This window comes from Schistocerca cancellata, chromosome 2 (genome assembly GCF_023864275.1).
Source record: "Schistocerca cancellata isolate TAMUIC-IGC-003103 chromosome 2, iqSchCanc2.1, whole genome shotgun sequence".
Taxonomy (NCBI): Eukaryota; Metazoa; Arthropoda; class Insecta; order Orthoptera; family Acrididae; genus Schistocerca; species Schistocerca cancellata.
In genome coordinates this window covers 700,370,485-700,398,461 of record NC_064627.1, presented here as the reverse complement: position 1 = coordinate 700,398,461, position 27,977 = coordinate 700,370,485, and the positions used below count along the sequence as shown (strand labels likewise).

The 27,977-nt window shown below is 43.2% G+C and overlaps 1 protein-coding gene and 1 pseudogene across 1 annotated transcript in view; one reads left to right on the top strand and one right to left on the bottom strand.

The window, feature by feature from the left end:
* The window catches only part of LOC126157769 (ATP-binding cassette sub-family C member 4-like), a 275,373-nt gene extending 254,082 nt beyond the window's left edge, over window positions 1-21,291 (top strand). The window contains exons 21-24 of the mRNA XM_049916397.1: window positions 9,698-9,858; window positions 14,668-14,797; window positions 20,953-21,063; window positions 21,143-21,291. Coding sequence (XP_049772354.1) covers window positions 9,698-9,858; window positions 14,668-14,797; window positions 20,953-21,063; window positions 21,143-21,205 — 465 coding nt within the window. The 3' untranslated portion in view covers window positions 21,206-21,291. The remainder of the gene's footprint in view (window positions 1-9,697; window positions 9,859-14,667; window positions 14,798-20,952; window positions 21,064-21,142) is intronic.
* LOC126163240 (5S ribosomal RNA) lies at window positions 5,339-5,457 on the bottom strand (annotated as a pseudogene).
* Window positions 21,292-27,977: the final 6,686 nt, after the last annotated feature.

Genomic DNA, 27,977 nt, shown 5'->3' with positions numbered 1-27,977 from the left:
CTAAGGCGTCAATGAAACAACGTTCTCTGGAATTACATTTATTCCTTGTAATTTACAGTACGCCGTGGCGGAAGGCGTGCTGATTCGCACACTAGCGTGCGGCAAGGAATGCGGACACAGCGCTTCATCGGCTACGGCTATTGTACAGGTCAGGACCCAGCGGCGGTGCCGTGCAGGTGGCCGGGAGAGGAGTCTATAGACGCAAGGCTACCGAGGTTCAGCGGCAGCTAATGCGGCCCGACCGACGCTTTTCAAGATGGCGTGGGTTCCTGTAGTCATGTCCTAGTTCATGAACCACGGGCAACGTATGAGTGGCCAAGTAAGTGGTCCCGACAGTCGGGATACCAGTTACTTTGGAATAAGGCTGGGCATCTCGGACATATTCTGAGTCGTGGTCACCTTTGTGCTCATACCGCAAAGACTACCAAATCCACCGGTTAGTCCCTCAGCCGTTGGGGGTAAAACCCAATGGGAGTCGGAGCAAGTAAGGCTAGCAACCTGCTTCCCTGGTACTTTAAATATGATGCTGGCAACGATCAGAGCAAAATGCCTCGGACCTTTGGAGGTGACGAAGTCCCACCTCTAACTGACAAACCAGGGACTCCTAAGATACGACTTGGAAAACAAATGGTAATGAGATGGGGAGCTATTAATATCAATGGGGGCTACTCTGGGAAGAAGGTAGAGCTGGCAGAGGCTGCAAGTAAGATGGGGCTGGACGTTTTAGCTGTTAGTGACGTTCGAGTAAGGGGTGAGAAAGAAGAGGAAGTGGGAGAATACAATGTCTACCTGTCAGGAGTCAAAGCAGGAATAGCACAATGGGGTGTAGGGCTTTACATCAGGAAAGAAATGGAACCCAGCGTAGTTGCAATAAGGTATGTAAACGAACGACTGATGTGGATAGATTTGACGGTGTCTAGCAAGAAAATTAGGATTGTGTCAGTATATTCGCATTGTGAAGGGACAGATCAAGATAAGATGGATAGTTTTTATGAGGCACTCAGTGATGTAGTTGTTAGAGTAAAGGACAAAGACAGTGTTCTGCTCATGGGTGATTTTAACGCCAGAATTGGAAATCGAACAAAAGGGTATGAAAAGGTTATGGGTAAATTTGGAGAGGATATGGAGGCCAATAGGAACGGGAAACAACTCTTGGATTTCTGTGCCAGTATGGGCTTAGTAATCACAAACTCCTTTTTTAAACATAAGAACATTCATCGGTATACTTGGGAAGGCAGGGGAACCAGATCTGTCATTGACTATATAATAACAGACCAGGAATTCAGGAAGGCTGTGAGGGACACACGTGTATTCAGGGGATTCTTTGATGACAGTGATCATTATTTAATCTGCAGTGAAATTGGGATTGTGAGGCCGAAAAGTGCAGGAGGTCAGGTCCATATGTAGGAGGATACGAGTGGAGAAACTTCAGGATAAGGAAATCAGGCACAAGTACATAACAGCGATCTCAGAAAGGTACCAATTAGTGGAATGTAGTCAATTACAGTCATTGGAAAAGGAATGGACAAGGTACAGGCACACAGTACTAGAAGTGGCTAAAGAATGTCTTGGAACAGTAGTGTGTAAAAGTAGGATGAAGCAAACAGCTTGGTGGAATGATACAGTCAAGACAGCGTGTAAAAGGAAAAAGAAGGCGTATCAAAAATGGCTACATACCAGAACCCAGGTAGACAGAGAAAGTTATGTTGAAGAAAGAAACAAAGCCAAACAGATAATTGCAGCATCCAAGAAGAAATCGTGGGAAGACTTTGGAAACAGGTTGGAGACTATGGGTCTAGCTGCTGGAAAACCATTCTGGAGTGTAATTAGCAGTCTTTGAAAGGGAGGTAAGAAGGAAATGACAAGTATTTTGGACAGGTCAGGAAAACTGCTGGTGAATCCTGTGGATGCCTTGGGCAGATGGAGGGAATATTTTGAAGAGTTGCTCAATGTAGGTGAAAATGCGATCAGTAATGTTTCAGATTTCGAGGTAGAATGGGATAGGAATGATGATGGAAATAGGATCACATTTGAGGAAGTGGAAAAAATGGTCAATAGATTGCAGTGCAATAAAGCGGCTGGGGTGGATGAAATTAAGTCGGAACTCATCAAATACAGTGGAATGTCAGGTCTTAAATGGCTACACAGGATAATTGAAATGGCCTGGGAGTTGGGACAGGTTCCATCAGACTGGACAAAAGCAGTAATCACATCAATCTTTAAACATGGAAACAGAAAAGATTGTAACAACTACAGAGGTATCTCTTTAATCAGCGTTGTGGGTAAAATCTTCTCAGGTATTGTTGAAAGGAAAGTGCGAGTATTAGTTGAGGACCAATTGGATGAAAATCAGTGTGGGTTTACGCCTCTTAGAGGTTGTCAGGACCAGATCTTTAGCTTACGGCAAATAATGGAGAAGTGTTATGAGTGGAACAGGGAATTGTATCTATGCTTTATAGATCTAGAAAAGGCATATGACCGGATTCCTAGGAGGAAGTTATTGTCTGTTCTACAAGATTATGGAATAGGAGGCAAACTTTTGCAAGCAATTAAAGGTCTTTACATGGATAGTCAGGCAGCAGTTAGAGTTGACGGTAAATTGAGTTCATGGTTCAGAGTAGTTTCAGGGGTAAGACAAGGCTGCAACCTGTCTCCACTGTTGTTCATATTATTTATGGATCATATGTTGAAAACAATAGACTGGCTGGGTGAGATTAAGATATGTGAACACAAAATAAGCAGTCTTGCATATGCGGATGACTTAGTTGTGACGGCAGATTCGATTGAAAGTTTGCAAAGTAATATTTCAGAGCTATATCAGAAATGTAAGGACAATGGTAGGAAGATTAGCATCTCCAAAACGAAAGTAATGTCAGTGGGAAAGAAATGTAAACGGATTGAGTGCCAAATAGGAGGAACAGAGTTAGAACAGGTGGACGGTCTCAAGTACTTAGGATGCATATTCTCACAGGATGGCAACATAGTGAAAGCACTGGAAGCGAGGTGTAGCAAAGCTAATGCAGTGAGCGCTCAGCTACGATCTACTCTCTTCTGCAAGAAGGAAGTCAGTACCAAGACTAAGTTATCTGTGCACCGTTCAATCTTTCGACCAACTTTGTTGTATGGGAGCGAAAGCTGGGTGGATTCAGGTTACCTTATCAACAAGGTTGAGGTTACGGATATGAAAGTAGCTAGGATGATTGCAGGTACTAGTAGATGGGAACAATGGCAGGAGGGTGTCCACAATGAGGAAATCAAAGAAAAACTGGGAGTGAACTCTATAGATGTAGCAGTCAGGGCGAACAGGCTTAGATGGTGGGGTCATGTTACACGCATGGGAGAACAAGGTTACCCAAGAGACTCGTGGATTCAGCAGTAGAGGGTAGGAGGAGTCGGGGCAGACCGCGGAGAAGGTACCTGGATTCGGTTAAGAATGATTTTGAAGTAATAGGCTTAACATCAGAAGAGGCACCAATGTTAGCACTGAATAGGGGATCATGGAGGAACTGTATAAGGGGGGCTATGCTCCAGACTGAACGCTGAAAGGCATAATCAGTCTTAAATGATGATAATGATGATGATGATGTGTACTTACGCAGATACCAAACGGGCGGCAGCTGTTGTGAAGGTGGAGGCCCAAGACTCAAATCAACAACACATTGTACAGCCAGTGGGGCAGTACTAGATACTGCCAGGGAGGCGGTACTCAGATGTCTCATCCCACAGGCTGTAAACGGTAGCTTGCAGTCGATTGGTAAGGCCCTTCACCAGAGTGAGGCTCCGACTCTTCCATATCTTCTTCAAGAATGGCAGTGGCCAAACAGCAGTGGCAGCCTGCAGTGATTATGTCCCACTACAGCCAACTGGCTATGGTCTTGGAGGCGAGAACCTCTCTCGGCAGCTGGCAGCACATAATGAGTCGTCAGTAAAGTTATCCTATAACTAGCGAGACTGTCATTCGGTCAGAACTAGAGATGATAGAATGACCAGACACTGAATCTGGGGCTTCGAAAACGGTTTATTTAAGTTGGACTTAATGTTCCTGCGGCCAGTGTCGCGGCCATTAGTCCTCATATCTGTACGTGTCAGCGTACTTGTCCCCAGTGCGGCGTCTAAATTATTGTCAGTTCCCGTTGTTTTCACACTTCCAGTCAGTGCTAGGAAGCCATGGAGCGGCTGGTGTCCGCCGCTCGTGGTCTCGCGGTAGCGTTCTCGCTTCCCGAGCATGGGGTCCCGGGTTCGATTCCCGGCGGGGTCAGGGATTTTCACCTGCCTCGAGATGACTGGGTGTTTGTGTTGTCCTCATCATTTCATCATCATCCAGGAAAGTGGCGCAATTGGACTGAGCAAAGATTGGGTAATTTACGGGCGCTGATAACCACGCTGTTGAGCGCCCCACAAACCAAACATCATCATCATGGAGCGGCTGAGCGCGGCGGTTACTTATCATGGCTCCGTAGTGCAAGGCTCGCAGAATGACACGTGATGTGCGGTGATACTGTGCCGTTTGCGCTTCTTGATTACGGCTCGCCTCGCTGTGGAAATGTATTACGAGCGGCGGCTTACCTTCTGCAACGCTGCACTCTACGTGTGTGCCAGATACCGTTTGTAAGACGACGATTGAGCCGGATTCGATTCTATGCCGTCTGCCGCACGTAACATTTAAATGCGTACCCGGAAATTGAATTTGCTGTGCACGCTTTAAGAAATCTACATTTAAGTCTCCTCAAATCACTATTTCTTCTTGCCTGACAACTCAGTGATGCATTTAGGGCTCACACAAGTAGCTTGAAGTTTCATAGAGGGGATCTGTTGACTGTTACAATTACAGGAAACTTATTTTGCAGTAACAGATCACAAGCACATACTCTAGGTTCCGAGCAACACAAAACCTGCATCTGAATTGGTGTTGGTAGGTCCAGCGCTACCGATCGACCGATTTGTCAGCCAAGGCCGATAGGTGCCACAGGGTGCGGATACGGTGGGGATGTGATCAGCACACCGCTCTCCCGGCCGTTGTCAGTTTTCGTGATCAGAGCCGCTACTTCTCAGTCAAATGGCTCCTTTACAATTTCTTGGAATTTCCCTGCGATCCGTTGTCGTCTCATAGAATCAGGCGTACTGCCAATGGTCCGCTTATTCCCAACACCATGTTTCGACACCATCACTCAGCGTCTTCGTCAGGGGTTTCCTGAGACTGGAGACACCTAATGAAGACACCGAGTCACGTCGTTGAAATATCGTGTTGGGAAGATGCGGACCATTGGCAGTATGCCTTATTCTAAGAGACGACAAGTAGCTCCTCAATTGGCTTCACAAGGGCTGAGTGCAGCCCACTTGCCAATGGCGCTCGGCACACCCGGGCAGTCACCCATCCTAGTGCTAGCCAAGCCCAACAGTGCTTAATTCCAGTGTTTTGACGGGAACAGGTGTTACCACTGCGGCAAGACCGTTGGCTAGGTAACGACTGCTTGTATCAATATTTTTGACTTTGTGTCCAACATCTACGTATCTTACGATGCTCCTTATTTGCTACTCTCTCTACATGAAAACGACTCTACAGAGGCACCGAAAATTGATCACCTCAGAATTTCCCACATTTTCTACACACGTAAGAAACTCATCCGCCTTGTTTCTCAGCTGTCTAATCTTCTGATGAAAGATACTGAACTTATTTTTGTTAACTGTTACATACATTATGGTCTTGTTCTATTCTTAACTCTTTCAAGGCTCTCTGTCTGTAACCTGATTCTAACCTAAAAAAAATGTGCTCCTCTGACGCTAGCAGTCATAGGAATTATGCCCTGTGTGCTTCCAGTCCCCATTACACTGTGTACAAGTGCCCAACTAACCTGTCCTTCCCCCTGGTATTCAGGGACAGGCCATGCTTTACATAATCCTGTCTCCCAATTGCAGCAACAGGAACAGCAGATGTATGAGACTTCGTTTCATTCAAAAGCAACCCACTTAGATTTTTGTTTACATGGCTGACAGCTCTGTTAGCCCAGGGCTGGTCAAACCCCATACGATGTGTGCTGCTGCTTCTGCTGCTCCTATGCCCTCCATGCCACCTTTAATAGCATACTCATGTTGCTAGACAATCCTGCTGCTCCTACTATTTATACCTGACCTTCTTTGTCACCTGCCTAAGCTTCTACACATAGATTTTCTTGTAGAATTCAGCCTGCAGCCCTTCAGTGAAACTACCGAACAGCAGAACCCTTTTCTTTCTACTTGACTTTCCTACCGACCTAGCCTTAAAGTTGTTCCTACGAGTCTGTTGCTCTTCACTTTCTTCAAAAACTGGCTGAGGCTCTTCCCTGTTTCAGGTAACAAGTCAAACATGTTTTCTAACCAGAATTTCAAATATGACTTCAGAGGTTTTCTACTTTGTTTATTACTTATTACCCAGTCCAGTTCCCATTTTCTCCTTCCCCCTCCAACCTATCTAACTGAAAAAACACTGTCTTTAATTCTGTCTGGGGAACAAAAATCCCTGTTCCGCGATTGTCTTGTCTCGGTTTCATAATCTATAAGTCCACAGTGGATACTCATCTGATACTTAATGGCCTCTTCACCCCAATGAATCACCTGCCCACATTCCTGACATGTTTCTCACGTACTAACCTACAACAACATCCACATTTATTCCACATGATGGTAAAGTATTGTAAAAAGCACTAACACTACAAAAAATAAAAATTAGGGAAAACTTATATTCCGAGGTGTTGCATAGCTAACTACCAGATGTTTGATGGGCATAGAAACTAGAAGGAAACATTACGGGATATTCATGGAACGTAAGTTTTAGATCACAGGAGAACTCGATACGAATGAAAACTAAAACAGAATGATGTTTCTGACAACAATATTAAACGAACACCATTCAGAAGTACTGAAAAAGAAGTAAGCAGTTGTTTATACCAAAGTAGCAACGCCAGAAGATAGTAAGAATTTGCAGAACAGCCTGCAGAGAATTGATGAATGGTTGTTGACTCTGAACGTAAATAAATGTAACATATTGCGCATATATAGGAAAAGAAATGCACTACTCTACAGCTACGCCTACACTATTGATGACAAACAGCTGGAGGCAGCGTCTGCGTAAAACATCTATGTGTAACTATCCAGAGCGCCCTTAACTGGAGGACTACATAAAATAGATAGTGGGAAAAGCAGACACCAGACTCAAATTCATCGGAAGAATCTTAAGAAAATGTAGCTCATCCACGAAGGAAGTGGCTTATAAGGCGCTTTTTCGCCGGATTCTTCAGTATTGTTCATCTATCTGGGGTCCCCATCAGGTAGGACATAGAGGAGGTAGAGAAGATCCAACGAAGACCGGCGCATTTCGTCACGGGATCGCTTAACTGTCGAGAGAGCGTTACGGAGTTGCTAAACTCCACTGGCAGACGTTACAAGAGAGACGTTGTGCATCACGGAGAGATTTACTATTGAAATTTCGTCACAGCTCTTTACAGGAGAAGTTGGACAACATTTTACTTCCCCCCCCACCCCACGTGCATCTCCCATATTGACCACGAGAAGAAAATTCGAGAAATTAGGGACAATACAGAGGCTTACCGACAATCATTCTTCCCACGCACTATTCACTAGTAGAACAGAGTTGAAGGGATCAGATAGAGATACCGAAAGTACGCTCCGCCACACACGATTAGGTGGCTTGTGGAGTATGATGTAGATGTAGATGTAATGTGTTCTAAATAACTTGTAGCGTTCCACGCTGATGGTACTGATGAACGTAGTAACGAAGAATATGCATACATCTGAAGATCATCATGGGTGGGGAACTTTACACAACAGCTGATCGCAAGTGGCTGATCTGATGTCGATGATTCATCGTTTACTGACTTAATGGATTATCAAAGCGATATTTCCATAATTCTGTTCCGCGTTTACTAAAGAATATGCGTAGTTTTGTAGCCTGTAAACTGCGTTCTTGTAAGTTCACTTGAGAAATTAAGATATTCATATGACTTGACTCGCCAAACCTGGGTCACGTGTTACTTATATCTCGTGCTTCTGTGGTTGTGGTCTTGAGTCCGAAGTATAAACTGAAGCAGCGTCCCTCTTCATCTCTGCATAAATCTTGCACTACATTCATCTGAACCTGCTTACCCTAAGTTCCCTTCATTACCACATTAATTATTCACTTATTCTTGGTGAGTTCTATCAATCTACCCTTTGTTTTAATCCAACTCTTTTACCCGATTTTGACGCACTACCTTTTCAGATCTACTCGATATTCCCATCCAATCTTCAGCATTGTTCTGTAATACTACAGTTCAAAAGCTATTCGTTCTTGTCGGTACTATTTATAGTCCACGTTTCACTTTGGTTAAGGCTGCACCCAAAATAATTTCACAAAATTTTATGTTTATGTCAAAACTTTTACCTTTCCTTCAGAAACGCTTTTCTTGTTATTACCACCGTGCATATCATATGCTCTCTACTTCGGCAATCATCAATCAATATGATAACAAAATAACAGTACTTTTAGAGTCTTATTTCTTAATTTAATCCCTTCAGCATCACCACTGTAGTCCATTACCCCCTTTTTTTAGCTTTGTTGACGTTAATTTTACAACCTATTTTTAAGGCAGCATGTATTTCATTCAACTGATCTGCGAGGTCCATTGTCGTGTGACACCACTGCAATGTGATCGGTAAATCTTAAAGGTTTTATTCCTTCTCCCTGAACATCCAGTTTCTTTTATGATTCATTCATGTAGAAAACTAGTGACAAGAAGGATTGACAGCCATCCTGTCTCACTCAATTCTCAGTTACTGCCTCCTTTTCATACCCTTGGACTCATAACTGCATTCTGTACAAGTTGTAGATCGGCTTTCGCTCCCTGATTTTATCCCTGACAAGATTATAGTTTCAAAGAGTGTATTCCAGTGAACATAGTCAAAAGCTGTTTCTCAATCTACATAACAGTTGATTGGCATTTCTTAATCCTGTCTTCCACGGTAGGTTGTAGTGTCTGTCGCTTGGCGTATTCAGTCATTTTTGCGGGAAAAACACTCATCTTGCCCCACGACGACCTCTTCCCCTCGTTTGAGCCTTCTGTAGTCATGTTTAAAACTTCTGTAGATATTTGTTTTGGTTTTTTGTAACTGATGATTCGGTAATACTCAAAGCTGTCGGCCCCTGCCTTGTTCAGTATTGAGATTGATGTATTATTCTGTAAGTACGAGGGTATTTTACATGTCCGATGTAGACTATATACCACATGGAACAGTTTTGCCATTGTGGGTTCTCCCAAGGATCTTATTAATTCTGAAGAAATGTCTTCCAGCCCAAGTGCCCTCTTCTGATTTACGTCATTCGGGTATTCTCCTCACGATATCAGTCCCCTATCTCATTTTCAGCCATTTCCTTTTATCTTTCCGCAGTACTGTCGTCAAGCTCCTTTTCACTGTAAAACCATTCCGTATATTTCTTTCACCTTTCAGCCTTTTCTTGTTTGATTGACACTTGCCTTCTATCGGAACTCTTGAAGTTCGTGTGAAAATCGAAATGGTTTGATATTATTTAGCATGTGACCTAATGTAATGGTTGAAAAATACCTGGAAGCTGTTTTAATAAATGAATGAGATTCGATACAAGTCCAACACTAACTCACACCTTATAGCTGACGCGTTTATGTGCTCCTACACCGTAATTTCACAGGTGGAGCTCAAATCCAGTTTACAGACGCTGGACTTCCAGGTGACGGAGGGCGGCAGTAACTTCAGCGTAGGCCAGAGGCAGCTGCTGTGTCTGGCGAGGGCCATACTCAGGAACAACAGGATCCTGGTGCTCGATGAAGCAACTGCCAATGTCGACCCAGAGTGAGTATGTCCGTAAATTGTCTAACAAAGTAACATAATGTGAGACTCCTGAACACCTTTTCATTCATTACCAACGTGGATGAAATCTTGACGGCTAAGTAATGTATAAGAGCGTAGTGTAAAGTAATCTTTCCGATTTTTTTATTCTGTGCTCATTATAGATGACATGTCACGCATATTACGAGGTCGACTTTCCCGATTCACTGACGCTCTGTTACTAGTGGTTTCCAAATTGTAGCGTGTAACGTGGCGCTGTGTAACGGAACTATACCGGTGCAAGAGAAACAGCGTGCTGTAATCGAGTTTCGAATTCGGAAAGTTCTTCATGTATGTAGCGTCCTCTTCTTCAGCATGACAATGCCAGACCACACACGAGCGCTGCGACATCTGCAACAATCCGACGCCTTGGGGTCACTGTCATCGATCATCCCGCATACAGTCCCAACTTGGCGCCATCCTATTTTCATATGTTTCCAAAACTGAAATAATCTCTTTGAGGGCTTCACTTTGATTATGGCAAAGCGGTGATAGTAGAGGTGAGGTTGCGGCTCCGTCAGAAATACGGAATTGTGGCTCCGCCTTTATGCAAAACTCTTAATTTTTATTTATTTATTCCCAAACTAGTTTCAGCGACAGTACTGCCATCATCACGGGTTTCTTCAACTCTAAAACATGCAAAAGATAGCATACTTATAAACATCTAAAACAGTATTATCTGTGTACCGTTTGGTTCCAAAATATTGTGTTCTGTGAGTCGTTTCATAAGGCCTTATTTACTTTACGTAGCAGCATCAATTTTACGTTTGTGGCCGCAGTTTCCGGCGTATTTTCTGTGTCTTTGTGGCCGTTTTTTCGGTACGAGGTGCATTCAAGTTCTAAGGCCTCCGAGTTTTTTTCTAATTAACTACTCACCCGAAATCGATGAAACTGGCGTTACTTCTCGACGTAATCGCCCTGCAGACGTACACATTTTTCACAACGCTGACGCCATGATTCCATGGCAGCGGCGAAGGCTTCTTTAGGTGTCTGTTTTGACCACTGGAAAATCGCTGAGGCAATAGCAGCACGGCTGGTGAATGTGCGGCCACGGAGAGTATCTTTCATTGTTGGAAAAAGCCAAAAATCACTAGGAGCCAGGTCAGGTGAGTAGGGAGCATGAGGAATCACTTCAAAGTTGTTATCACGAAGAAACTGTTGCGTAACGTTAGCTCGATGTGCGGGTGCGTTGTCTTGGTGAAACAGTACACGCACAGCCCTTCCCGGACGTTTTTGTTGCAGTGCAGGAAGGAATTTGTTCTTCAAAACATTTTCGTAGGATGCAACTGTTACCGTAGTGCCCTTTGGAACGCAATGGGTAAGGATTACGCCCTCGCTGTCCCACAACATGGACACCATCATTTTTTCAGCACTGGCGGTTACCCGAAATTTTTTTGGTGGCGGTGAATCTGTGTGCTTCCATTGAGCTGACTGGCGCTTTGTTTCTGGATTGAAAAATGGCATCCACATCTCATCCATTGTCACAACCGACGAAAAGAAAGTCCCATTCATGCTGTCGTTGCGCGTCAACATTGCTTGGCAACATGCCACACGGGCAGCCGAGTGGTCATCTGTCAGCATTCGTGGCACCCACCTGGATGACACTTTTCGCATTTTCAGGTCGTCATGCAGGATTGTGTGCACAGAACCCACAGAAATACCAACTCTGGAGGCGATCTGTTCAACAGTCATTCGGCGATCCCCCAAAACAATTCTCTCCACTTTCTCGATCATGTCGTCAGACCGGCATGTGCGAGCCCGAGGTTGTTTCGGTTTCTTGTCACACGATGTTCTGCCTTCATTAAACTGTCGCACCCATGAATGAACTTTCGACACATCCATAACTCCATCACCACATGTCCCCTTCAGCTGTCGATGAATTTCAATTGGTTTCACACCACGCAAACTCAGAAAATGAATGATTGCACGCTGTTCAAGTAAGGAAAACGTCGCAATTTTAAGTATTTAAAACAGTTCTCATTCTCGCCGCTGGCGGTAAAATTCCATCTGCCGTACGGTGCTGCCATCTCTGGGACGTATTGACAATGAAAGCGGCCTCATTTTAAAACAATGCGCATGTTTCTATCTCTTTCCAGTCCGGAGAAAAAAAATCGGAGGCCTTAGAACTTGAATGCACCTCGCATATACCACGTAATCTGCAAGTGTATGAGTGGCTGTTACCAAACAAATGTGAAAAAGTGAACTTACTTGTGTCAGCGTTATATTATTGAATTTGCGGTAGAGTTGTGGATATATTTTTGGTGTGTACTAGGTTGTTACGTAGTTTGTCATGTTGTCACATTTGTTGGACGACTTGCAGCTGATTTTAAACGTAGAAAAACATAACTTCTGTTCCTTGTTCGTAGTCCAAAACATTACGCCATGTTTCTGTTCGCGCGTATGGCAAGAATGTAACGCATATTGCGAAAAGGTTTTGAAAATTGTAGCGGGAGTTCAGACGACTTGTGTCCCTTATTCATGTTTCTGTGTAATGGGGTAGTGGTTTTGTTTGTGGTGTGTGCGTGCATGTGCGATGTGCGTCCGTACGTGCGTGCGCGTGTATGTGTGTGTGTGTGTGTGTGTGTGCATGTTCCGTACTGTGTCAGTTCTCTTATAGTGCTAAACAATGTGTTGCTGCAAAGTGTTGAGTTTCCGTTTATTAAAGTTTTTCACTTCCATTATAGCCTTTTACATGTAATAATTTTATTGTATTATCACTTTTGGTATAAACTGTTGGTGTGTTTCAGAATGTGTAGATTAGTTTAGATATTAGTGGGGTTGTGGTTTTCATTCTTTAGGTGTTCTGCGAAAGTGTAAAATATGCTTTCACTCGACGGAGATCTCATATGCTCTGCGTGCCTAGTTCGGAACTTTCTGATTGTTTGTCCTATGTATTGGGCATTATTTGTTTGCAAACAACCACTCATACAGTTGCAGATGACGTGCTGTGTGCCGACGAAACGGCAACATAAACAAAGAAAATATGCCGGAAACTGGTGCAACAAGTGTAAAAATTATGCTGTGTCGTAACGTAAGTAAGATATTATGGTCATGCGGAGTGGCCGCGTGGTTTGAGGCGCCATGTCACGGATTGTGCGCCCCTCCCGTCGGAGGTTCGAGTCCTCCCTCGGGCATGGGTGTGTCTGTTGTTCTTAGCATAAGTTAATTTTAGTTAGTTTAAATAGTGTTTAAGTCTAGTGACCGATGACATCAGCAGTTTGGTCCCTTAAGAATACACACACAATTGAACATTTGAAGATATTATGAATCTATTCAGGGAACCCAATATTTTGGATCCAAAAGTGCAATGCAATAATGTTTGCAGTTTTTATAAGTATGGTATTTTTTGTACGTTTTGAAATTAAAGAACCTAGTGTTGATGGCGATACTGTCGTTGAAACTAGTTTGGGAATAAGTAAATAAAAAACAAAGGTGTTTTGCATCAAGGCGCGCCGACAATCCCATACTGTAATTTTTATATGAAGAGTTTTAAGATAAGATGATTGTTCGTCAACGAAGTCAAACATTCTCTCGCTCGTCGCCAGGGTGACTAAGTTGAGAAATAAATATGTAGACATGTATAATAAAGATGTAGAATGCTAATAAAGTTTGTTTTATTTGACAGTCTTTAAGAGTTGTAACATAAAAAATTCGAAGCCATTCCACATCAGTACGCCTACGTAAATCAGAGCGTAAAATCCAAGTTTCGGTGACTGGGAATGTTATCACTGTCAACGGCTGGCCACAGCAGTTCCTGTATATAGGTAAAGGGCAAAAAAATTTCACAGGTCAGACACGTGCTACATGTAAAAATCATCACGTGAAAGACAGCCTTGTTCTATGGCAGGTAGAAGCGCAGGAAATCGCACGATAACTCGATGTCGACTACATTGGCTACGCAGGCCCAACCGTGGCTTAACACAGCGCAGGAACCGTACGCCATTTAAAACAGGGACAAGTAGATACGGACAATGACAGAAGACAGCTTGGAGATAAGGCGAGGAATGAATTTCTAAGAACCTGAAACCTGTCGCGCATAGCTTTGTACCGATAGTTGTAATAACGGTAGCGGCGGAAATTCAAATTAGCGGCAGCAGTTTGCTCGCTGAGAGCGGAGTTGTGGCGGATACCGTATAGGGACGACCAAGCTCGCTTATTTAAAACTGATTCAGCGATAGATGTTTCCGTCCTCTTCTGACTAGTAATACCATAAGCAAATCCGAGGAAAAGAGAAGAAGAGAGGTGGTGCTGGTTTCAACTTTTGTTGCGAGTAACGTAGGTCGTGCGTCATCTTGATCTGCCGAGTAATATTATTTATGTGGCTTTTCAAAGAGGCCATGTTACAATAACTTCACTGGAATACCTTGTTGACAATGTCCTTAATTTATTTATCCAAATTTGACGAAGTTTTATAAGTTGCTTCTTCAGTTTTAAAAAGTTAAGAAATAGGTAGCGGAAATCACAAGTAGCCTCACTTATCTTTATTCAGTACCATCTGTTCCTAGCTGCCTTTTACGGTAGAAAACCCACTCAAAATTACTAAAACAATGAGCGCAGATGCGTCAATATCAACTGAACACCACCTGTTAACGCCTCGCATTACCTACAATGTGTATCTCACAAACATAAAAAAGCGAATAATACACACTGTTATCATCTAAACTAATATACATTATTAACTCTATATGAAGACGTATCTACAGCTTTCAGCAAGCAGAACGTCAGCGACTCAATACATCTGTAACACATAAATTATGCTAACTTATGTTGCAGGACTGATGCCCTCATTCAGGCTACAATCCGCAGGAAGTTCAAACACTGTACAGTGCTGACGATAGCCCACAGACTTAACACCATTATGGATTCTGACAGAGTCCTCGTGATGGACGCAGGGACTATGGTGGTAAGCTCTACTTTTTAGAAAAAATAGCTTTTTAACTAACATATGTTCCACGTAACTCAATTCCCGAAATTTCCTGTTACTTTACTTCATTTAGGGTAAACTTGCTCTGTAGTACAAGAATTATTCATAAGCCTAACATTAACGAAAACACAACAGATAGTTCATTTTCTTTTTGAAAGACGATAGACCACACACTTTCAAGGTATGTATTAAATTTCCCTTTCTATTTGCAATATGAAATTCTGGATAATTGCATACGGAGGCAAACTTCGGCGTGATTTTGTAATGTAAAAAATTGCCAGCGTCAACAGCACAGCATTTCCAAGTTACAAGAGTTGTTGATACTTTAACTCATCTAAATGACAAGTTCCCCAGTACGGCTTTAAGTACTGATTACGAAATGGACTCATGCTCGGGTGGACGGCGGCTCAGAATTGAAAGTTGTGACAACAGACTAGGTACTAGCTTTGCGCGCTTTCTTTGAAAGTGCATCAGTAGACCAAAATCCAGCAGTTATCTAAACTAGAAGACTTATGCTGATTTCGTATGTGTTGAATTTAAAAACCTCTGAATCCATCGGCACAGTAATCCCGTTGAAAATCTGACTAGTATGGACAAAACGCAAACAACCAACCATTTACTGTGATTCTCGTCAGTGAGAAATGAATGTCACATCCTCAATGAATCGGTTGAAGTTCTGGCTCACTCAACCCTTTAGCCATTACATAAAACAACTATAGGTGGCTTAGATTATAGGGCAAAAGATAAATTTATGAGTTTGAATTTTTATTTAGTTTTTGCAACCAGGAAATTTGAACCATAGACCAGCATAAATAAGTGTTACAGACTTCGCTGTTTTTCTTGGATGCCATGTTACTGTCAACGTCATGACAATAAAAAATCAAAGAAAACTATCAACTGCGGCATAATGACCTGATGAATGTACAGTGATGTCAAAAATTAAAGCAACAAACCGCTATTTCCCCGTCTTGTGTGTAATTCGTGATATAATCATACTAACTTTCGACAGATGTTCGTACAATCGTGTTCTGCATGGAAGGTGGCATTCCGGTCAACGGATAACCACGGCAACGATGACGTCAGGGTACCTATCAAACGGTGTAGTGCGTGCTGTGTGTACAGCCACAGACAGGACGATATGGCACAAAGAAGACGCCTATCAGACTCTCTGCGGTGGAGAGAATGAAAGTAGGACAGCTGCAAACTGATGAGGCCCGATGCTTTAATGTGAATCGTTCTATTGTTTCACGGATGTGGCGACATTTAAGAGAGACCGAAACAGTATCCCGAAGACCAGAGCAGAGCCGACCGACGTGTGATATCAGAAAGAGAGGAGTATTATTTGGCTTCAAGGGGACGACGGTACCGCCTTAGTACTGCACGACAACTGGCATTTGACCTCGCAGCATCCACTGGACTTGTTGTACCGAGGCAAACGGTGTACAGAAGGCTTCGGCAGGTTGGTCTTTGTTGTCGGAGACTTGCTGTATGTGTACCCTTCTCAGAAGGGAACGTCTAGAGTGGAGTCGTCGACGCACCACCTGGACGATGGTCTGCGTACCAGTGTTCTTTTCACAGAAAGGCCCGATTTGGTCTGATAGTGATTCTCCAAGCATTCGTATCTGTTAGGAACGAGGAACTGGATTTCTGGACTCAAACATTGTGGAAAGACACAGATATCAAGGAGGATCCCTAATGGTGTGGGCAGGGATTATGTGGACCACTCGAACACCTCTTCGTGAAATTGTACGCATGAATCGGCAAGATTTAACTACTATCAAGTATCGTGACGAAATATTGGGACTCTCATGTGCAGTTGTTGCGAGGAGAGGCGGATGCAGAATTCGTATTGATGGACGATAACGCTTGACCTCATACAGAACAGGGGGTTGATGTTTTCTTGGAAACGGAAAGTGTTGCACTCATGGCGTAGACTGCTCGCTCTCCCGATTTGAATCCCATAGAACATTTGGGATGCACTAGGGAGACAGGTTGCAACTCATCAGCATACATCAACCACTCTTCAAGACTTGTGAGCAGCTCTCGAGGAAGAAAGGGCGTTATATCCTCAACATGAGAGTGATGACATCATTCACAGCATTCCCTGTCATCGTCGGGCTTGTATTGTTGCGAGACGTGCTCACAGTCCGTACTAAGCACGTTAACCAGTTGTCGGAATGTGTGAGCAAATCCAGTAAGTTGGAAAAAACGAAGAACATTTTTGTTTAACGTTTTGTGTATAGCAGTTATTTATGTTCTGTATTCTTTACGTTGCTTCTACTTTACTATCATCTGTTTATACTGTTTCGTGGTAAAATAAACCCAACCTCGCATAATACCCATTTCTTGCTTTTATTGTGGTCACTAGTGTATTTTTCAGTCAGTTGTGTTTTTGACGACCGTATAACCATTGTGAAACATATACTCGTTATGGAACATGAGTTTCCCCCGGTGTATGAAATATTCAGACATCTTAAGGGAATGCAGCTGGTGACGTCTTCAACAACCTCCGATATTTCGACAGGTGCACAACCTGTCATTTTCAAGGTACAAATGCAGCAAGCAAGCGCGATGCAAAAGTATTTACAAGCTCGGTTTGTAGAGCATACAGGGAAATAGCGAAAGATAAAACACACACACGCACGCACGCACACACGCACACACACTGTAAATACTAGTGCAACCACAGAAGCAAAGATGACTGACGTCACAAGTTACCGATATTGAATATTAATAACCAGCAGGTGAGGTAGCATTGATTTCGTCTCTCTGTTTTTTGAAAAGGGAATTTAAGCAAAAACGTCCATCTATATTTACAAGGTCACTAGTTAATTTAATTTCAACTGCTTCCATACCGACGCTATGCCAAAAGCTGAAAGTTCATGCCTGGATCTCTATATTGCTTTACTCCGTAGGACTACCGTGCCAAGACAATGTTCTACAGTAGGAAGATTTGTTCGGCTGTTGTAAAAGTGTGTGACGCTTGCGCTCTGTACTCCGGTCTTCCACGGTCCTGATGGTCTGACGAATATACGATGTACCTCAACTACGAGGAAAGCTATGCACAGTCGCCTTACGCAAACCAATATCGTCCTTTACAGATCCTATAAGAGATCTAATCTTAGATGGTGCTAAAATACGCCGTTTACTAGCGATTTCCACAAAGCACGATCAGTCCAGTTGGAAATATTTCCTGCGTAAGACACAAAGTCCGTAGACTTTGGTGCAACCTTGGTATTACCATTACTCACCCAACGGCCCAGTTGGTCAATAGCGCAATTCACATCTGATCTTTTACTGTAACCATTCTGACGAGAGAATACAGGGAAATAGCGAAAGATAAAACACACACACGCACACACGCACACACGCACACACACTGTAAATACTAGTGCCACCACAGAAGCAAAGACACAATAAAAGACTTGTGATGATCTCCTGCGACAAGGAACTTTCCTTCAGGAGACTGTTGGTCTTTCTACACTTTTTGTACGATTAGCGCCGATTCTGCGATACGCTAAACCAGACAGTAGATACTCACCTGACAAACTGTCAGCCACAGAGATGACAAGGGACCTATGAACCAAGATACGAGGTACCCCTTCACGTTGAGCATGATGATGACAAATATCGGCCTATAGACACAAATTGTTGTAATTTGGCTTCCTATAAACGGCTTATCCCAACGTACCATACACCTTCCTCCTGATCGACACGTCAAGGAGGGGAAGGTTTTCTTTTCCACCTATCTCGTGAAACATATATTTGCGTGATTTGAATTCAGAAGATCTAAAAAGCTGTTTAAGTTCTCGATACCATGAAGCCAAACAAGAAAAGTATACTTCTAGATAACTGAAAAAATGCAGGTCTCAATGCTGCAGATTCCAAGGGACATTCCTCGTTGTCTTCCATAAACAAATTCGCAATTATAAGTGACAACGAGCTTCCCATCACAACTGCATCCGTCTGTTCAAATTACTCGTCAGTGAATAGAAATTAAGTGAAAGCCAACACATATCGTCAATTCAACGCCGAACCTAAGCTCAATTAATAATAACAAATCAGACAGTGGAACGAGAGCCAGGAGTCATTCCATTGCAATCCCTCTAATCGACGTAAGAAATCCACAGTGTGCTTTATGTGATGCTTACAGCGACGAAACTAGCTGGCTGAACAGAGCAGCAAGGTGTTTTACTAAACGATATGTCAAAGCACCAATGTTGCAATTGGCCTAAGAGGAGCACCTTTCTCATGGATCTTCAGAGTCCACTACAATAAAAGACTTGTGATGATCTCCTGCGAAAAGGAACTTTCCTTAAGGAGACTGTTGGTCTTTCTACACTTTTTGTACGATTAGCGCCGATTCTGCGATATGCTAAACCAGACAGTAGATACTCCATTCTTTGAACGCAATCCTGCTTGTCCAACACCACTATAGTGTTGCCCTAGCCCGCACGTAAAATAAACTGGATCCGCTCTAAGTGAAAATAATGCAGCCTTCTCGCCTATTGATACATTGAAGCGCCATAGAAACTGGTATAGGCATGCTTATTCAAATACGGGGATATGTAAGCAGGCAGAATAAGACGCTGCGGTCGGCAACGCCTCTATAAGACGACAAGTGTCTGTTGTTAGATCGATAACCGCTGCTGCAATGGCAGGTTATGAAAATGGAAGTGAGTTTGAACATGGCGTTATAGTCGGCGCACGTGAGATGGGACACCGCATCTCCTAGGTAGCGATGAAGTGGGGATTTTCCCGTAAGACCATTTCACGAATGTACCGTGAATATCAGGCATCCGGTAAAGGATAAAAACCTCCGACATCGCTGCGGCCGGAAAAAGATCATGCAAGAACGGGACAAACGACAACTGAAGAGAATCGTTCAGCGTGACAGAAGTGCAACCCTTCCTCTAATTGCTGCAGATTTCAGTTCTGGGTAATCAACAAGTGTCAGCGTACGAACCACTCATCGAAAAATCATCGATATGAGCTTTCGGAGCCGAAGGCCCACTCGTGTACCCTTGATGACTTCGTGACACAAAGCCTTACGAGTAGCCCGCATCTCGTGGTCGTGCGGTAGCGATCTCGCTTCCCACGCCCGGGTTCCCGGGTTCGATTCCCGGCGGGGTCAGGGATTTTCTCTGCCTCGTGATGGCTGGGTGTTGTGTGCTGTCCTTAGGTTAGTTAGGTTTAAGTAGTTCTAAGTTCTAGGGGACTTATGACCACAGCAGTTGAGTCCCATAGTGCTCAGAGCCATTTGAACCATTTGAACCTTACGAGTATGGAGACAACCTCATGAATCCATGGACCCTGCATGTCAGCAGAGGAGTTTTCAAGTTGTTGGAGGCTGTGTAATGGTGTGGGGCGTGTGCAGTTGGAGTGATATGGGACCCCCGATACGTCTACATACGACTCTGACAGGTGAAACATACGTAAGCAGCCTGCCTGATCGCCTGCATTAATTCTTGTCCATTGTGCATTCTGACGGACTTGGGCAATTCCAACAGGAAAATGCGACACCCCACACATCCAGAATTGCTACAGATTGTCTCCAGGAACGCTCCTCTGAGTTTAAACACTTCCGCTGGCCGCCAAAATCCGCAGACATGAACATTATTGAGCATACCTGGGATGCCTTGCAACGTGCTATTCAGAAGAGACCTCCACCCCCTCGTACTCTTACCTGATTTATGGACAGCGCTGCAGGATTCACGGTGTCGTTTCCCTCCAGCACTACTTCAGACATTAGTCGAGTCCATGCTACGCCGTACTGCGGCCCTGCTGTGTGTTTGCGGGGCCCTACACGTTATTAAGTAGGTGTACCTGTTTCTTTGGCTCTTTAGTGCATTAGTCTTGGATTAACATGTCCCAGTCAACAAACGAAGAGCTAACCTCCTCTGCAGCACCACAACGTTTCGTTGTTGCGTTTGTGCTTTGTACACTGGTCTAATTTTGGGCGATTGTCAAAGACGTTACGTGGCTGCATTTCCGTTAGATGTTTGAATATGGGTTCTTGAATCATTTGCAACCAGAGAAATTCCTTAGGTATCCTTGATATTGAATCATGTTTCTAGGATAACGCTTTTCAAATATGACTACTGTCACTATAAAACCCTAATTTCTTTCTTCAGGAATACGATCACCCTCACATTTTGTTGCAAAATCCAAGTGGTTTTCTGTCAAAGCTTGTAGAAGAGACGGGAACTGCAATGGCGGAACAGTTGAAAAATGTTGCTAAGGAGGTGAGTATTTTCTGCTGTAGATTGATATTTGTGTCAGTACATGTAAGTAACTTGACACAAACTTCTGCTGTGTTTCCAGAGCTATGCTGAGTTAACTGCTACAACAGAAGAAACAAAGAATGAGCAGATTACAAAACTTTGAAGCTCCGTCAGCGTGCCTCATCGTAACTACAGTGCCTTGCTGGGGGAGCTGAAGCAAAAGCATTTCTCAGTGTAAATGTTCTTGTAAGCAACTGTGATATTAGTGAATGAGAAACAATAGTAGTTATTACTTGTTACAGACAGTGAGTCAGGCTGTTAACGTCCTAGCCAAGAACCAACGGTTGCATGAAAGAAAGTAATAAATTGAGAATTCTCAAAATTGGCTGTGACATATGTTGTTTTCATGCAACTTGTAAAATGTTCTTTCTGTAAGCGATGCGGCTATGTGTAGATTGACTCTGCGACCAAAAGTTATATAATTGTAACTAAGTTCTGACAATGGGTTCAAATATTTCACGTGTTAAACACACAAACTTCCGTCTGAGAATTATTTCTTTCTTCGCTATTTAGTAACCAACCGCATTATCTTTCTTGTTTCACAAAAAAAGTTACCAAGAGTGTACACACATACTACATACCCGCTTAAATTTACAGTGTTCTCAGTTATTTATTTTTCAACACTATAAATGCTTTGTTATTTTTATCACTTCAGTCACAACTAATCGTGGCATAGAGAACGGTAGGAATGGAGAGTGGCTGGAGTTTGTGTGTGTGTGTGTGTGTGTGTGTGTGTGTGTGTGTGTGTGTGTAAGTAACACTTAACAAATTTTAAACATATTTACTAAAAAAACAGAATTGAATAAATCAGAATGCATGAGTAAAGGTAAAGCACAAGGAAACCGATCATCACTCAATCTACAAATACATATTACTTTAATTTCTAGTACACGTACACAGCGTAAGTGGGCTGCTCCTGTGTTGGCAGCGCTGTGTAGCACTTTGCATTGGACCTCTGACTGCACTTTTGTAAGGGACTCTGTGGCTGGTCGAACTCCTTGGAAGTTAATCGCCAGTACTGTTGGGCAGTTGGAAGTTAGTCGCCAGCAGTGATGGAAGTACTGTTGGGCAGTTGGAGGTGAACGGCCAGCAGTGATGGATGTTAAATGTGAGAAGTTAGCATTGATGGAGGGTAGAGGTCTGAAGTGGTAGCGTAGGCTAACGATTTGGAAGTATCCAATTTGGAGACTGGAAATTATTCATGATTGTGTATCTTTGTACTGGATGTCAATGACGATTTATATTCGTGTTTGGACTGGATGTCACATTATGAAGGTAAAAAATACATTATTTGGTTTGTAACAAATTCTTTCCTTTGCTAACGACTTGCCTATTAGTAGTTTGTGGCTTTAGTAGTTAGAATCTTTTATTTAGGTGGCAGTATTGACGCTCGCTGTATTGCAGTAGTTCGCGTAATGAAGATTTTTGTGAGATACGTGCTTAATGAAATGTATAGGTTATTGTCAGGATTGCTCCTTATTCAGGGCTATTCTTTTGTATTAATTATTTGAAGTCAGTTTTTTTTTTTTTTTTTTTTTTTTTTTTTTTTTTTTTTTTTTTTTTTTGAGCAGTCAGATTGCCTTCCGATAGAATATTGTGGGTCAGTGTTGGCATGATAAGAAAAAGTAAAGAGAAAGTAGGCTTTACTCAGCTGTTTCAGAATCAAATAACGTAGAAGTTTCATCTTCTCAGTCATTCAGGAATTTAAGTACAGATTCACACATTTAAATGAAGAAGTTTCAACAGTGGGAAAAATCCTGTACTTCAAAATAAGTTTAGCTTTACAGTGACAAGGAGGGCACTAAAAACAGATTAGCGTACCACCAGAAACTCCACAAACTTGAAGGGACGACAATAAAGCAAGGTTCTCGCCCAGCACATATTATTCAAAATTAAACCCACCTGAGGTAACACGCCAAGTCCCAAAACTAATGGAAATACAACTAATGGCCAAGAGAAAGAGGAAATAGATTATTAAGACTCACTGTACCAGACTACGCAATGCTGACCACAGGACAAAATAAGTGACACCAGTAATTCAAACAAGCCCAGAAAACTCGAAGTCAGGAAGGTAAAGAAGTTAATACAGAATCTTTTCTTACTAAAACTTATTTCAGATAACAACACTAGATACGCAGTGGCTCCACCATTGTGGCAACATAATAACTACCACAGCTTAAGCTAAAACACATCTGGTCACAGGCATCTGCAGAGCCAATGTTTTCTGCCGAGCGTAACTGATATGATACCCCTCCTGCACACCACCGTCCAAGAGAACAGAAAATTTTTAATATCTCCTTGACTCTAATCATCATGCCCTTCCCTGGAGCAAAGACGCCAGGCACCATCTACTCGCTGGGAACATGAACCGATGCCTCACGTTGACAACAAGTCACTTCTAGCTCAGACCCAGATTCCTCCAGGCTCCCTCCATTGCTGTCTGCTCCTTACTGTCCAGCTGACTCCAGTCACAGTTACTCGCTTGTTCTTGTGCTTCCTCACTGGCTTTTTGCACGATTCGTCTCACACTGACGCTCTGTCAGCTTCCAGTTTCCACGGTAGCAGCAGCTTCCCCATCCTCGATTCTCACCGGGCCACCACCATCGGCTGCCAGCAGCCAACTTTCGCAGGTGCTGCTACTGACTGTCCAACTCCCTGATCCATCCACTCCAGGATGTAAAGAAGACCAGCCGGCGCTCAGTCCATGGCTTGATGTAACAAGCAAACGATAGGCCTGCTGCTCTTACCCACGACTCCTGGTGCTGGCTCCAAGTTATTGTTGCTTCCTTCTGCAGCGCCGGACTGCTCTCTGCTGTCACACACAGCCACTTGTATAGATAAGTCGGCGTAAACTGATCCCTAACAACCGCAGTCAACTGGGCGCGGCAGGTTTGTGGACCTACCACAATAACTTAATGCGATTTTTTAAACTTCTTTATGGCAGCACTGTAGACGGCTGTCGTTTTCACCTGTAGCCATTGGCGCTTCACACCTGAAAGCAAGCAACAGTGCTTCAAGCTGTCAGGTATTCTCTTACGCCATCGCCCTATTGTGGTGCTGCACTCAGCTATTTTGCAGTTTTGTGTGCGCTCTGCCATGGCAGAATGCATCACCAGCGCTGGCGCCAACTGATAAGCGGAGCATGAGTTCATCCGTGCCATGGGCTACTAACTTTAGTGCCCTATAGTAACCTCTGCAACTAAAGCGATAATGCATGTAGTGATCTTGGCTAGGCTGGCAAGCCCAAAACTTGTAAACCTGCAGATGTTCCTCAGTTATCCATAGTTTATATTATTACTGAGTTTGTCAGTGTATCATTTAGGTGAAAGTGCACAATATTGTGCAAGGCAGCTTTCCTCTCTTGACACAGTGCTAGAGAAAGTAGGATGAAGTTTCAGATGATATACGTGATGGGTATTGACTACTCTGTATTGATTTTGACATTCAAGGTAGATGAGTCTATCAACATTTGCGGTAGATTTTTGATTCTGTACTGAATCATATTTTTTTTCTTTTCTTATATATACGCTATGTGTAAACTGAATGAGTTATCGACGACGCCGAAGGTAAATTAACGAATTGTTTTGTGGCAAGGATAACGTTTCGATACATCGTTAAACATCTGTATGAAACAAAGTAAGAGAAAAGCTCTTCAATTTATTAATTCCTATATCTTCAACCTTTTGTTTCGAGAAGTGGTAGCGTATGGACGTATGCTTTAATCCGTCGTACCATCATTGTTAAAAATGTGTATTTCAACCGTTTATTAAAAGTGTTATGAAAAGTTATTGGAGAAGCAACATTTATTCACTCCTCTCTGTTCAACATTTCACTCGCCGCCGGGATCCTGCATGAAGAGGTTCGGTGCAGACAAGAGGAATTTACGCGGTATCGGGAGGAGCGATGTTGCATCGACATTGCCACACTCAAGATTAAACACAATGCAATTAATGTGAAGCAGTACGGAAAGCAAATACGTTTATTAACCTATTTTCTATCCCTTGTCGACATAGCAGCGATAAACAGTTATACACAATTTTTGTTGAACTTCTCGGACTAGAATAAGAAAAAACCTAATAAGCAACGGCTTTTTCTTCAAGAACTGGGACTGTAGCTCGCGAAACCATACATTGAAGAAAGGGCTACAAATATTGCAGGACTGCGAAAGCCTGTAATTTCAAGTACGGAGGGTATTCTCGGACGGAAAATCAAGAAGAACTTGGGTGCAAGGGAAGCTCATGGAAGTAAAGATAGATATCATTTGTGTGTTAGTGAAAGCAGTTCAAAGGCAGAAAAGTACAACAAAGTGAACAAAACAATAATAATCTACAACAATTGTAAGAGATACACATGTGGCAAACACAGCAGAAAAACAGTTGTATGTTCCAAGTGTGAAGTAGAAACTATGTACTTTTCAGGTACCCTTTTTTAAAAGTGTGGAGTTGTTGCTTCCTTACAAGAAATTGCTTCACGTGTCTTTTAATTACTTTTCTTTGTTTCCAGGAACAAAAAATGATACTAACAGCCGCATTGTTCCACTCAGTGTAGACTTGTATTTATTTTTTGGTACAACAAACCAACAAACTCTTGATCACAGATAGGCTTCTCAGCATATTACGTTATAAAAATAAAACGTTATTTTATGTAAGCTGATTGTGGAGGGGGAGGAAAGAAAGAAAAAGCAAAAAGGAAAAGTAAGGAACTATTGATGTCAGCTGCATCGGGACTTTACGCGAAATAGGCGGCGATGAGTGAAAAAGTGTGCGGGACTAGGATCGAACCTGGGAACTCATGCTTATTAAGCAGTTGCGTTAACCATTGCGCCACCTGAAAGCAGTATTTAGTGGAATTGTGTCGACTGCGCACGCCTATCGCCAGACCCACATCCACGCCTAGTCCCGAAGCAGTTGACATCAATAGTTCCCTTCGACTCTTCCCACTCCACCTACAGTTCACATAAAATGGATCTCAGCTACGGATTCCACGTGGTGCCTGTTATTTCGGACATGTACGAAATAACAAACTCCACACATTCATATAATGGAAACGTAATGATTACATCCGTCTATAGCTCTATGCAGAACTCATACTTTTTGTTCGAGGAAAAAGAACCGACTATCGGCACACGAAAATAAAACAGTTTTTCAATTCTACTTTGTTTTTCCTGTGCCAGTGTACACCAGTAGAAGGTTTCTCATTTCCAGTCCACTTAAGTACAGGATTTCATGTATTAATTTTATATTGAGTGAAACCTTGAAAAAAATTTTCCCACACAATGAAAAGAAATTATATAAAAACAAAACTGCAGGGTTGTATAAAAAGGCAACCGTTGGTTGGTTAGTTGGTTGATTTGGGGAAAAGGACCAAATAGGGAGGTCAGCGGTCCCATCGCATTAGGGGAGGATGGGGAAGGAAGTCGGCCTTGCCCTTTCAAAGGAACCATGCCGGGCTTTGCCTGAAGCGATCTAGGGAAATCAAGGAAAACGTAAATCAGGATGGTCGGATGAGGGTTTTCAACCGTCGTCCCCCCGAAAGCGAGGCCTGTGTGCTAACCATTGGACCACCTCGCTCGGTGATCCCCGTGCAACACTTACTATTCCCACAATATTTCACATATGTGAAATGTGGTAATCTCATTACATACTATCGTATTATTCACAGCTTCAGATGCACTTCTAGTACCAGCCTTTTTTAATATACTTTCCAATTGGAATTTCAGGTCTCATTGCGACCAGTAATGGTTTCAGCCTACGTTCTGTTCGTAGTACTATTTAAATGTTAGTATAATTTGTAAGCGAGACTAGATAGCCGCGATGGATAGCCGCGCGGTCTAGGGCGCCCTGCTCCGGTTCGCGCGGCTCCCCCTGTCGGCAGTTCGAGTCCTCCCTCAGGAGGGAGGACTCGAACCCCGTTTTGTCCTTACCGTAAGTTAGTATAAGTTACATCAAGTAGTATGTAAGCCTAGGGACCGATGACCTCAGCAGTTTGGTCTCTTAGGAATTTACCACCACCACTAGAGACTGGATATGGCACCTTTCTTTGGATGCTCGTGCAATTAATTAACACTATGTTAACATTTTATGTCTTTCTACGAACAACATTCCTTTCCTATTCCATTCGAGGATCGTACGTGGATTTCTGTTCTCCTATGTATCAGCAAGGCAACGGCCTTGCCGCAGTGGATACACCGGTTCCCGTGAGATCACCGAAGTTAAGCGCTGTCGGGTGTGGCCGGCACTTTGATGGGTGACCATCCAGCCGCCATGCGCTGTTGCCATTTTTCGGGTTGCACTCAGCCTCGTGATGCCAATTGAGGAGCTACTCGACCGAATAGTAGCGGCTCCGGTCAAAGAAAACCATCATAACGACCCGGAGAGCGGTGTGCTGACCACACACCCCTCCTATCCGCATCCTCAACTGAGGATGACACGGCGGTCGGATGGTCCCGATCGGCCACTTGTGGCCTGAAGACGAAGTGCTTTATGTATCAGTAAAGGTTTTTCTGCTTTTGCGACATGGTCATCACTCCTGTCTCGCACTGGAGTGGGAACTTTTTTATTTCTGCGAGTAAAGCTTTCCACGATTCACAAGGTCTTCTTTGTAACGTCTTCCACCACAGTTCTTTGGGTTTTTCTGCGACACTTTGAGGCCTTTTAAACTGACCCACGACATCACTTCTTCCAATATCTTCTCTCTCTTCTGTTAATCCAGCTTGGTAAGTGTACAGGAACCAGATGAAGTGGAACGACTGCTTCGTAAGGGACCTGTTTCGTAGGTAAACAGCACTTCCTGAGTGTTCTTTCAGGGCTACATTTGCGCTTTCGTTACACCTTAAATCACTCCCTGGTATCTGGACTAATTCCAGTCGCTGTTCG